This window comes from Callionymus lyra, chromosome 2 (genome assembly GCF_982586985.1).
Source record: "Callionymus lyra chromosome 2, fCalLyr1.hap1.1, whole genome shotgun sequence".
NCBI lineage: Eukaryota > Metazoa > Chordata > Actinopteri > Syngnathiformes > Callionymidae > Callionymus > Callionymus lyra.
Genome location: NC_141819.1, coordinates 23,209,296 through 23,222,750, shown reverse-complemented (window position 1 = coordinate 23,222,750; position 13,455 = coordinate 23,209,296). Strand labels below are relative to the sequence as shown.

General features: G+C 42.3%; 1 protein-coding gene across 1 annotated transcript; it reads right to left on the bottom strand.

The window, feature by feature from the left end:
• trim8b (tripartite motif containing 8b) lies at nt 1–12,385 on the bottom strand. Its single transcript, XM_087784164.1, has 5 exons — nt 10,206–12,385; nt 4,135–4,230; nt 2,900–3,165; nt 2,362–2,477; nt 1–2,285 (listed from the first exon to the last, which is right to left on the bottom strand). The coding sequence occupies exons 1-5, from the start codon at nt 10,809–10,811 to the stop codon at nt 1,603–1,605; spliced, it is 1,767 nt and encodes a 588-aa protein (XP_087640290.1). The 5' UTR covers nt 10,812–12,385; the 3' UTR covers nt 1–1,602.
• Nucleotides 12,386–13,455: the final 1,070 nt, after the last annotated feature.

Genomic DNA, 13,455 nt, shown 5'->3' with positions numbered 1-13,455 from the left:
TTTTGTTTGAATTTGTTCATTTTATTTGGAATCCTCCTCCAAATCACGTCAGTAATTTTTCCATTTCACAAAATATTTACAAAAAAAGATACTTTAATGTCATCCTTTTTCTCTTTTTGTCGACTACTGTAACGGCTCCTTTTGAGGACGGTGACCAGTGCTTACACCTCGCAGTTCAGTCTTTTACAAAAGTTCATGAAAAAAGTCCTCCCACCCTTATTGACTTCCATCCACGCGTTTTAAAAAAAAAAAAAAAAGCTGCATACAGTTTTCACTCCTATTGTTCGTCTTCTTAGTGCCAAGAAAAGTCAAGAGCCCGTGTGCTTATTGAGAGGAGGTGACATCTTTGCCCTGCTGGAAGTACAAGAACAGCATCATCAGATCCTCCAGATGCTCGATTAGTTTGGTCTGTCAAGTCTTTATTCTACAATCAAAGAGTCTCTCAAAACAAGCGTGGAGATTTCGATGTGTACCAAAGAACACAAAAGTCATAGCGAATACGAAATGGAAACAGTCTTTGTCAGATTTCCACCATGTGGAATGCATGGCGGCATTTTTGGGAACGCTCCATCCCCGCGTCGGAAAGAAGAATCCTAAGAAATGAGTCTTGAATTCCCAAAAACCTAATAACCTGTCGTCCAGTGTCCACCTGTGGTTCCGTAGCCGAAGCATAACAAGGCGTCCACAAATGCATTGTGGGTGTTCCATGGAAGAGCGTTTTAGTGTTCAAGCTGACAATCCCTGAACTCAGCAACGAAATTAAGAAGCGCTGCGATGGAGGAAAAAGAAAACGGGGGAAGCAGCAGCATCCCTGCTAACAGGATCAATCAAAGTAAGTTGCTAATAACATAAGGCAACTGACCTCAGTACAGCTGGAGGGACGAACATGACGGGGAAATCTCAAGCATTTTCTTCCCTTTGCGCCTTGTTGAGAAGCCGAGAAGGAATCTTCAATTAAAGTTCATTTTCTGCTCTATAAATAAAAACGCCGTTTCTCCTCCTCTCTGCTTTTTTGTTAAATGCTTGAGTTGTGCCAAAGTCAGCAGTTATTGGCTTGTATATGCATTTTACATATATAGTACACAGGACTTTGCACACTGGCTGAAAAAAAAACTAAAACATTAAACTTAAAAACACAGTTTGACCCTGCCTCCGATTACATGTTGCAAGTGTGTGTGTGTGTGTGTGTGTGTGTGTGTGTATGTGTGACAGAAGTTGCACATCAACTTCAATGTGTGTCCGTTATATTTGCTAGATTAATAAGTTTCTTGGTCAACTCCACACATGCACGGGGACTCACTCAGCCTCCAACCATCATGCGTTTAACGCACATTACAGTTTACATTATACCAACAGAATCTATATTTCTCTCCACAATTGAATAAAAAAACGGAATATTTTGGTAGGTCGTTGCCACGTGACCGTAATTTGATGATCCTGTTTGCAACACAAACTCTTAATATACCTAAATATAGCTCAAAGATATCGGATTATATCTGGAGTTACCCATGTGTTTCGCTGATGATGACCCGATGTATGTGTGGATTGAGGCTAGTACGCGAGAATTTGGTGCCGGTGTGTTTGTTGTAAGTGGGTGTTCTGTTAACTCGTGACATAGTGCTTCGTGGACGGCTGTCCATAGAGCCCGTAGAAGTCGGCATGTCTATGTGTCTGGGAAGCGTCGATCCAGTCCCTCACTGCCAGGCCCTGCATAGATGGACCCCCGGAACCCAAACCAGGCGGAGGGGGGTAGTCTTGGGCGCTAACCCAGGGGAAGGAGCCCGAGCGCGGGTACGGAGGGTGGCTGCGGTGACCGGACACGGAGGGTACCCCGGAGCAGTAGCAGTTATCCATCGTACACACCAGGATCTTGCGGCCTCCGTACTGAGGCAGCACCGCCTGCTGGGAGGAGTGAGAGGAGCCGCTGCTCCCGGGAGGAAAGTGGGAGGAGCCGAACACGGAGCCAGAGTGGTGGTTGGTCAGGGAGCTGCTCCCACTGCCGGCGCCGCCACCCTCGCCGATGTGCGGCGGACCGCAGGGACCGAGAGGTTGCTGATTGGTGGACTGGCCTTCCCCGGAGGCCGAGCCTGAACCCATGTACTGCTGCTTCGCCGAGGACGATGACGAAGACGAGCCATCTTTGAGCCCCGGAGCCGTGTTCTTCCCCACATTTCCCTCCGGGAAGGCGGTGGAATGTTTCCGTTTCTCTGATCCGGAACCAGAACTTTGACCGCTGGGATAAGCAGGAACGGACTGAAGAAAAGTCGATGGAGGTGTGAGCGGAACTGTGGAGACAGAGAGAGTTGAACATTTATTTTTCAAATGATCCATAGAAACTTAGGCCGACTCAAGCGTTCCTACCTTCCAGCGTTCTTTTCAAGCTCTTCTCTCTCTTCGAGATCTCAGACAGGAAAAGCTTGGAGTTGATGCTTCCTACTTTGTACGGAGGCAGACTGCTGCCCACGCAGGCCTGAGACCTGCAACAGGAGACACATTCAATGAGCCTTCCGCTCCGAGCAGCATCACCGGGAGACTTGAAACCGAACCCATTCGACAAAATACTCGGAAGCATGTGACTCAACCCCAGCACTCCGTCTCCCCGGGACTGACCTCAAATATTTCAACCATACCCATTTACATTTACACACCCATGACGTGCAAGATCAACCCTAAAGTAAACACTGAAACACACTCTGTTGGTATGAAGGCGGGTTGGAAGCCTCAAGGTCATTTTCGAAGAGAAGAAGAGTCTTTATAACAGACTCAGTTCATCACAAAAACATTAACCACGTAAACTAATCTTCTCAGTAAAATTATCAAGCATATTCTGAAGGTCTTAAAATGGAGACGCTTCTTTGTTGACCAAATTAAAAAAATGTAGGAAGATAACTGTTCTCACCGGTCCGTGAGGATCTTTACAGGTTTGGTGTTCTTCATGAAGCTCAGCTCCTCTGCTTTGCTGAAGGCTGTGTGAAGGGAGCTCAGAAGCTTCTGGGCTTCGTGCCGCTGCTCTCCGAGCACGAGTACCTGGGCGGCATTCTCCTGACAGAATCGAGCCTGGGCCCGTTCCAAAGCCTCCAGTGTACGCCCCAGATCCTCCTCCAGGAGCTGATGCATGCGCTGGTACTGCAGACGAACCTCCTCTTTCAGCTCACAGACCCGGTCCTGAGCAGCAACAAAGTTTAACGTTAGCATCGATACTATTAACATGCTGGTTCAACTGTAAGGAGGAGAATACATTTGAATATTTATACATTATAATTCCATGATAAAACGACATCATTAATTGTGACGGACTCCGGCCTGTAATCGGATCCTGTTTACCGTGTGCCTTCTGAGCGCTGAACAAACAAGAGTTTTAATTGGCTGTGGTTCGGCTTTGAGCCAACATTGCTAGTGCAAGACATTATTCATGTTTCTACCAACTAAATTAACCTATGTGTTGCCTCTTGGTCACGGTGAACTACCTACTCCACTGCATATGTATTTCTGGAAGCTGGAGGTCACATTTGTTTTCAGACCTCTGGGTCATCTTGACCCATAGGACACAAGGGTCAGTGGTTAGGTTGCCTGAAAACAAATAACCTCCAACATTCCCTTTTTAACTCAACATTTCTGATCAGATCTCAAAAGGCAAAGTTAGACATTTTATTATAAAGTCGAAGGACAGTATACATTTGCACACACACACATATATATTTAATTGTCTTCAATAGTGTATATATATTTTAGTGGTATATTATAGATGTAAGAGGCAGATTAACCCTCAGAGAAATATCTTTTTTTTGTATTTATTAAAATCTCACAACCAGAAAACAAGTTAAAATAATATCTTGTTTTTCTCCTTAAAGCAAACAAGCACTAAGTTTCACCGAATTCTCTCGGCATTTTCCCTTATAATTGTTGACATGCATGACCAAATTAAAAAAACAGCCAGTTAAAGGGAATAGTATCATGGGTCATGTTATCATCATGCATTTTATATGATCTCATTTTCTTTTTTTGCACTGTTGAGTCATTATTTTATTTTCCGCACGAAAAGAAATAATATTTCTTTAGCAAACATATTCCCGGAAGTGAATATTATAATGTTATTTAAAGATGAAATGTAATATTTATCATGTGAAGACTCACCTCCACCACACACTTGTCCGAGTCCAGTTTGCAGAGCTGCTCCTCGATCTCCTGCACCCGGTCCTCCACTCGCTCCTGCTGCTTCAACAGATTTTGCTGTGATGGGAGAAGGAAAAAAAACAAAAAAGTTTTTAAAGTTGCGACCACAACATGCTTCCCCCACACCATTCCTGAGATATTGGAATTCAGGAGTCGGCTAAATTAAGTCTCCATCCAACACACAATCTCTGCAGGGGAGTAGTGGGGAGGGGGAGGAGCAGGGGCGTGCTGCCATAGCAACCGGCAGCTATTTTGTGTTTGCATTAGTGAGGACTAATGTTGGGGGAGCTGAGAGAGCACAGATAGATAAATGGAGACAAAATCTCAGCAGCTCTTCTCCTTCAGTGCGCCTCTTGAAAATCATGGCCACTCACTGAATCTTTAAGTGCAGTGGCAACACTTGCTATTTCTAGCTGGAAACTTGTGCTAGAGGGGGTGGAAGCAAGAAAACGTTTCTGTCAAATCACCCTATACGAGGAAAAAAAACAACAACATGTACATTTCTAAGAGAAGAATAAACTGCAGAGAAACGCAATTTTCCATGAAACGGACACAACAAGACATGTCTTTGTGACGTCAGAAGTCCCTCTGTAGGAATATCATTGACACAGATTTAGCCAATCCTTTATTCTATTAATATTTCATGTTAAAAAAATGAATAATCCGAGCTCATCATTCTATTATAAATAATGCGTTTTGCAGATGTGATCCACATTCAAGCTTGACAGAGCCCACAGCTGACAGAAGAGCTTGCAGCTAAATGCTAATGTGGCTACAGAGCGAGGTTCACTGGCCATGATGTAGTTATTCAAGTGCTTCAGAAATGTTTCAAGCGTTTGTTAGATCCAGTTGATTGAAGTTTTACTTGCTGGTCCACCAGGTTTTCAACTTGTATTCAAAAACCCTTCTGAAAAGGTGACCATTATTTAAAACTAAAAAAACAACAACATGTGGTTTAGTCTAACGTCAACACTTTTCCCCTCGTATTTAACCCGGTTTATCAACCGCTAACTTGAATCGTGTTTTCTCCTCAAAATTCAGTACCTTCAACTCATACAACACAGTCCATCACCTTAACACTTGTATACTTAATACCCTTCTGTGACACATCGCCATCCCACTTTTGACAAAATTTGTAACAATCCTTCTGTCATGTTCAAACAAGACAGGCTGAATATGAAGGGTTTCCTACAACTATGCAACTACTGCAGGGTTGGGATATTTTTCAAGTATCTACTTGAGTTTGATCGCATTTATATGGTAATTAAACACATTAGCAAGTCGTTTCTTGACCATCATAAAAGTAATGGACGTCTGTTTTATGGTGAAAAGGGTTCAAGAGTAGCTGAAGCTACAGAAAAAAAAACAAAAAAAAAACTTTGGAGGATATTAACATTCTGATGAAGCATGGAGGGTATTGTTAATTCTCAGTGATACCCAATCGACTTAAATTGAGCATTGTGGCCATATCGCAGTAGGAAGTATCTGCCGAGCCAGCATCCCGGAGGTTAGGTAATGGCTTTTGTGGGTGCAATTAATGAGCCAAAAGAGCACCTTAGGATGTTCTGTTGTTTGGAAAGTTCTGTTTATTGTCTTGTTCTCTAATCACCTTGGGTGAGATTTCTAGATACTAAAGGATGCAAGAAGAAACAGAGAAGATGGCATAAAGAAGAATATGCTGAGAGCAGTTCATGACATCGTCGGATACGAATTTAGTTTTTAAGTGCCTCACAAAACAAGCTACGTTTTACATAAAAATCAACGTTTTAAAAACAAATTAAAACGGACAAATGCATGTTTAAAACTGTCTCGAGTCATCAATTATTGAGATGTTGTTGAATAAATAATACTGGGCGTCTTAATAAATCAAACCTCACACCCCGTAAAGAGGAAAGGCCCATGATAAGAATGATAATGTTGCAGATCAAGCTAATGATGGAATACTTCTCCTCACCACTAGTTTTTTTGGAACCACAGCCATTCTTATCTACAATTCCAAGCCAACCAGCTGATTGTATCAGCCAGGAGGGAGAATTTAACCTGCTCACTCCCGGGCCTCGCCAGCACAAGGCTAGGAAGTGCTGCCCTACATATCCCTCATACTCGCGTACACACACACACATACATACACACACACACACACACATACAGCTGGCATGGCTAGATCCAGGACTGTGACCTGGTTGTGCTGATTGATTGAGTCGGGCTCCAAGCAGAAGCCAGTAGGTTTGAGAGGCAGCTTCCAGAAGAGGATCTACGTGAGAGGTCTAAATGGGGGGAGGGTGAAGGGGGCACTCTTTAGCTGTCATTTCAGTACAGTACTGTTTCCATCAGAGCCACCAGAGCAGGAGAGCAGGGCCAGAGGGAAGGTCAGCTCTGGCCCAGAGTGGTGGGTGGATGGTAGGAGATAGTGAGGTGAATTTTTAAAAGCTGCAGGGTTCACGTTCAAAATCCATCCGACACGAGCACAAGATCTTGTTAATCAATAGTATAGATTATTGTGAAAGACAAGCATGACGTATTCCACGGATATTTTACTTGGAATCCGAGAGGCTACATACACAATCTATTGTATTGCATGTCCTTGAGCAGGAACATCTATTGCTCAAACTGATATCATGTGATAACCATAACTAAGAATCCCCATCATGGAAAAAGAAATGTCAAGGTTCAAATTCCATTCAAGAGGTGAGCAATACCTTAAATTCAAATAAAATTGTATATTGGGAAATTGGGCCGTCATTTGGCCGGACTTTGACGGAGGGTTTATAATTAAAGGCTTCCATTCAGGAGTCGTTTCTCATAGTTTCTTGTTGACTCCTAATTTCATCTACTAGGACGGAGAATGAGTAGCAGCACCAGCAGGCAATACCAACTATAGATAGCTTTTGTGGCTGGAAACACAAGTTCAGAACTGATGTTTCACCAATAGAATTACCAACACACAAGTACCATGTTGCACCGTTGACAGTTGAAGCATCTATGTAAAGGACATGGAAATACAACCAAAGCAAATATTATTTCCATAACTACCATTATATTGAATTGCATTGTTATCCAGACGATCAGGATGTTCGGTTGTTGTAAACGGGTCAAGCACAAGCACTGATTTGTGACAAAATCATCAGAACTATAGATGTAAGCATGGGTGACTACAGTGAAGCATAGGAAGTTTGGAGTTTTTGAGAAGGGAAAAAGATGGAGTGATGACGGTAAAGATGATGACGAGCGAGTAGATACTGACAACTTCTTGAGCCGTTGGCATTGTTTGAAGCGTAGGTAGGTTCTTTGGTTTCATAAGCTTTTGTATGGACTTTAAAGGGGAACTTCATGAAGGCAAAACGGCTTCACAGGATATCTTGTAGTGCAAAACAAAACCAAAATTCTAATTCACTTCCAAGTAATTTTTCACTTATTAAGTGGTTGAATTCATCAGAAACTATTTTGTGGACGATTTAAGATAATTTTAAAGAAAATATTATACAGACCATTTAATGTTGAGTCAAACCAAATTAAACAGAAGATTCAGAGAGAAAAATAAATATTACTCTGCTAATCCAGTCTTATACTATGTTTTGATTAGTAAAGAACTCTCACTAAAGATTACCCGAGAATGAAGTAAAAGTAAAAACTGTGGGTATCAAAGATCATATTTAATGATTCATGATTGGTCGATAAGAATAAAACCAAGGAACAAATAACTATGAACATTCCCTACAAATAACCGTTGGACTAAGACAATAGCAAGATGATGTCTGTCGTTCTCTGAATTTACTGCCAATTAACCAATTAAATGAGTAATGTACTCCATGATGATTTTTAACACTGACTGCCATTTCATTTGCCAAAACCTGAGTGACTAAAGACAGCCGCAACGCTTCGACTAGACCGAATGTGTTGACCGACTGACTAAGTAGAGGTCCAGAACTGTTCCGAGACATCATTCAACAGCGTCATCATCCTGAGGCAGACAGTTGCTTTATCCAGAGACAAAGTCACCATTTTAGTTTTGTTTGGATGGTTAGAAGACTGTAAAAGTGATTTGAATTGAGACCCAAGGCTCACACGGCATACAGAACATTTATGTTCCACATCGTTTCATTTTACAAACGTATTTTAATATTGACACAGAAAATGTGTTATTCTTTTTAAGTAATATAGAATATTGTGTAACACTGCTTTTTCAAACTAACAACCTATATATATATATATACATTATATAAAAAGGTATTCTTGTATACCCACTACAAAAACAGGTATTAAATTATAGCCAACGTCGCTGATAAATTACTGTCGACTGGGCTCCTTAGGTATTATTTTTATTTTTACTTTGTGACAGAGAAATTATATTATTTGGTACACGGAGCTAAAAAAAATCCAAGAAGTTTAATAACGCTATGCCTGGCAGAATAATACTACAGAGGCCACACTACATATATTTTGTCATTAAAACAACTTTTTAACCCCTTGATAAGTAAAAAAATAAATAAAACCAATGTAATTTTCATTTCGTTTAACAATCGTTCATAAAGGTTTGGGAGTCGTTGCTGTCAAATAATATATACATTGGTAAAATGGATGAGGAAAGAAAAGAAAGGTGTAAATGATTATTTACTTTTCTAAACGGCTATGTAGACGCTGACACCCCCAATTGATACTTTTAGTATTAAATTAAGTTTCAGATGAAGCCTGGAATCTACCAAAAATCTTGCTGGATTAGGTTTAAGCATGAAATTGTAGCCCAACACGGATGTCGGTGGAACAAATTAAGAGCAGGTGTCAATGTTCCTGTTCCTCGTGTGACATTAACTATACATAAAGCAGAATAACAGAGTTACTGGCAGAATCTGCTACGACACACTCAACACCTAACCCGAGCGCTGGCTGACCTCATAACTCCTTCCTGAAGTCATCTTCCTGTGACTCAATATTCCGGTCACACTAGGATATAAATTAGCATGCGCTAAACCATTAAAAAGGTAAGAAAGAATACCCAGAAGAAAAGCTAAGAATCGAGTTGCAAATCCCCCCCAACAACGGCCGATCCCTGCTCAAGGATGCACCTGTGCGGGGAAGATAAGACCCTCACAGGGCCCCTCATTGTTCCACCATCCACAGCATTGTTTGTCATTCCAACAGATGAGAGCAGGCCCGGATTGATCACAACTACAGAAAGCACAGACTTGATGATGGAAGCCAAACCACTTTAAATCCCTTTGTTCTACATTTTTATCAATTCTGCCAGTAAACAACTTCCATAGCCCATTTTTAATTCAATCTATTGCCCGTTATTGTTAAAATGAAGATGAATAAATTGGTTCGCCATGAACTACATGTATCGAATGGAAAAAAAACGGATTATCTGAATTTCCTCTTAAATAGCCTTGATGTCAGTTTTCATAAGAAGAATTGCACTTTCCACACGACCCTATTAGACTAAGTGACCTCTATAACTAACCAAGCACGGTGTTAGCGCGCAGTACGTCCATCTATTAAAGCCTAGGAGATGACTAGAAATATCCATTGACATCTAGATGGCGTTCTGAATAAATTTGAAAACAAAAAAGATGTTCCAAAACAAAAAAACTACCGTCATATGGTTTATACCATTAGTAACTGTAAATGACAGTATTAGATTTTAATGCTAGCACCTCCAGTTAAATAGCACTAACACATAGCTTATCGCAACTCACCCGATGGACTAGACTTCCGTTATCTGAAACTAGGGCATAAATAAAACAACATATTCAGTAAAACCTTTTGAAGAAGGATGTAGTCAAGTATAAATCCAAAGAATTGTTTTGAAATAGAACCAAACCTTAAGCCCCTCCTTCTTTACACACTTTGTTGAAAGCTGTTTAAGATTTACAAATAAATACAACACTGGAATTGTTCAAGAAAGACAATAAAAACGATCTTACGTTAGATGGTAATAATGCCTAGTTTAAAACGTTACCATAGACTATGGGTTGACATTTGGCACATCCTTGGGGCATCACCATTCGAAGAGGATTTCTGATGACTTGACTTACTCGTATGTCATTGCGTCTCAGCTCCACGTCGGTGACGGCGTGGCCGTGGCTGGGGTGGCACCGGGCGAAGCAGCAGTACTGACACACCGCCGTCTGCTCTGCCTCGCAGTGGTACAGCCGGTACTCGTCGTGCTGAGGACAGGTCCAGGCCTTCACCGCGTCCGCCTCCACCAGCAGGTGCCCGAGAGCGGAGCAAGGCTGTTGTAGGTGTGTTTGCACGTGGGACTGGCAGCAGGGGGCGTTGCAGCGCAGGCAGACTTTGACGGCAGGCAGCGGCGGGCCTCGGCGACACAGGATGCACTGCAACGCCGGGGTGGTTGCCTTCTCCACGCTCAGGGCGTTGTACTTCTCGACTATGTTGGACAGTTTGTGGTTCTTCTCCAGGCTGGGCTTCTGCGTGTAAGCGTGGTTGCACTCGGGGCAGCGGGCCAGCGTGGAGTCTTTGGCCCAGGCCTCGCTGATGCAGCCCCGGCAGAAGTTGTGCTTGCATGGCAGCTGGATCGGGTCGGAGAACACGTGCAGGCAGATGGGGCAGATAAGTTCCTCCTCAAAACAGTTCCTCCACGTCTCTGCCATATCCGAGGTCATCATGGTGCAGGCAGGCATACACTGGCAAGTCCTCTGAGCACAGGAAGAAACCCAACACTCTTGGGAGTCTTAACAAGCCCCTGACAGATGTTTATCTCCTCTAAAAAAATGGGACAAATGCAGCAGTGTGTGGGCAAATTCCAGAATACTGACCAGTGCGAATTTCAAGGATGACAACACGCAGCAGGGGCGGATGTTAGATTACAGTAAACGTTACTTTCCTTCCCTGTAAATGACTCACTCACACTGGGGCCTGTCTTTGAACCTCCTGTGTGTGTGTGTGTGTGTGTGTGTGTGTTTATCGGTGTGTGTTCAGGCCTACAGGAAGCTGAGAAGCCTGGTCCAGGTGAACCATGAAGCGCAAACAAGGCACAGAGATCTAAACATCTACGCAGATGACACAGTCCATCTGAGGGGGGGGGGTGGAGAAGACACTTGATCCACCTCCTGGTACCGAGGGATTATGATTCAACAATCGACCACCAGATCCAGTCCACACCCACTATGGTGGTCCACAACTCGTCGAACTTAAACCTGGTGTACCTTTGATTCCCTTCCGGGCTCACTCGTCCACTGGCTCGTAAACACCAGTACAGTTGGACCACACAGAGGACACTGCAGGTGGAAAATACGCGTCAAAAATGCGAGACGAGCCGTTTTATGTGACATGAAAGGAAGTGTGCATGTATGTACACAAGGCCTCTGCGTTACCACTTTTTTTTTCTGACGACAACAAAGACCCTTTAATCTCATAAAAAAAGGCGAAAATCACACCGTTGCCTTCATCGTTCTCCAGCAGGATGTTTACTGCATAGTTAATCGTTTTAATAGTTCGCCTCCTGCGCACAAAACAAAGGCTTTTAGGATCCGCAGGAATGCTGGCCTGCTTGACATCTATCAACACAATCCCTACAGATTATAATTCAGATCACACGACTTTAACGACGAACCTTTTTTTTTTTTTTTTTTTTAAAGCTAATTTATCCACTTCCTCATCTCTGTCGAATACGTCAGACGTCACCTCACCATTTTAAACCCATAGCTAAAGCTACTCGGAATCCAGAACGGAACTATTTCTCTCCAGGGATCGCGTCATAATTCAAGTATTTTTGTCGGTAAAACCCGCACGAATAGAAACGGCTACTCTTTAAAGGGTAGGTCGCTTTCTGTCCTTGTTACGGGAAGCTGTCATCAGCCATTTTGTAAATCCTCATTAAAACATATCCACCGTGAAGGAAAAAAAGGCTCTTTCGTTTGAGTCCGAGAAGCACGGTGACGGAGCCTCCGGTCCTTTCGAGGTGGAAAAAACAAGCTTTTTGTCGCGGTGGTAGGTCCAGAAGGTGCAGTCCTGACGGGGGTATTAACCGAGGCCTGCTTCGGGTGAACCGTCCGGTGAGAAGAGAGTCCTCGATTTGTTTAAAAAAAAAAAAAAAATCAGCACCGTCGTGAATTATAATTTCAGTTTTCTCTCTCTCTCTCTATCACCCCCCTTTTTTTCTTTCTCTGTCTCTCTCGGCCAGGCTATAGAGAGGAGGAATGCAGGCGAGCTGGACTGGCTGTCCAGAGTGGCGTCAGGAGAACTGCGTTAGTGGGGGCTTCCGGCTATTATTTTCAAAATAAACCGAACAATAGAACCCTGAACCGACACATGAGAATAAGTCACTTAGACTAGATCCATGTGTGCAAGAAGGATTGTCCAAAATATTGCTACCAATTTTAGAAGAATGTTGGGCGTAGACAAACAAAACGTTTTAACAATACATTCTTGGGGTTTGGATGTTGGTTTTTAACTGGCGTGACTTATCAGTGGGTTAACCAGTAGTTGCCCCTAAAGGGCCCCTAATGTAAAAACCCAACTCTCCTGACTTATTCACAGGTTGTAAATGTTGAAGTCGTCCTCTTCAAAATGCAGTAGGTTATTCATCATGACGTTGCCCCGTTTTGAAGTTATTACTTAATAAAGTTTTCTCCTGTCTGAAATCTCGCCAAACGAGACTACGGTTTAAATTAAACATTCTGACGTCACTCTGGTGGAGGTGTCCTCCCCTAGAAGCCCTAAATCAGTTAAGTACCTACATGATAATTGTGAAAGAAAATAAATATTTATGTAAACATGGTGAGATTTACTTCTGCCTTTAGTTGTTTTTGTAACGTGTACATTAAGCAGCAAACCTTATTTTTTATTATTCATTTTAAGTGGGCGGGGCTTAAGCATATTTTCTAATGTAAATATCTTTATTAAATGAGAGTTTTGTGGAAAAAGAAACATACTGATGAGTATAATAGAGACACTTTAATCAGCACATTAGGTGCCCTATAATTTAAGGTAAATGTATTGGCTGAAAAAAAGAAGGTATTGGCAATGTGAATAACAATATTGGTTGAAAAAAATATCGTTGGAATAGAAAAAGCATAGAAATATCAGCACCCAAATGACATCAAATAAATGTATTAAATATTTTTGTTTGTTTGTCTTTTTCTATCATGGTGAAGTTTTCTTGCTTTTGCACCAAAAAGTTACATCAATTTTTAATGTCAAGTTAAGATACTAAGCTAAGCTCATAAAGGCTCTGAGTGAGTGACATGGAAGTGAACTATCACATGGCTGCTGGAAAGCATGGTCCAAACAAGAGAATAGGGTAGAATGATCCTAGTGCCTTGG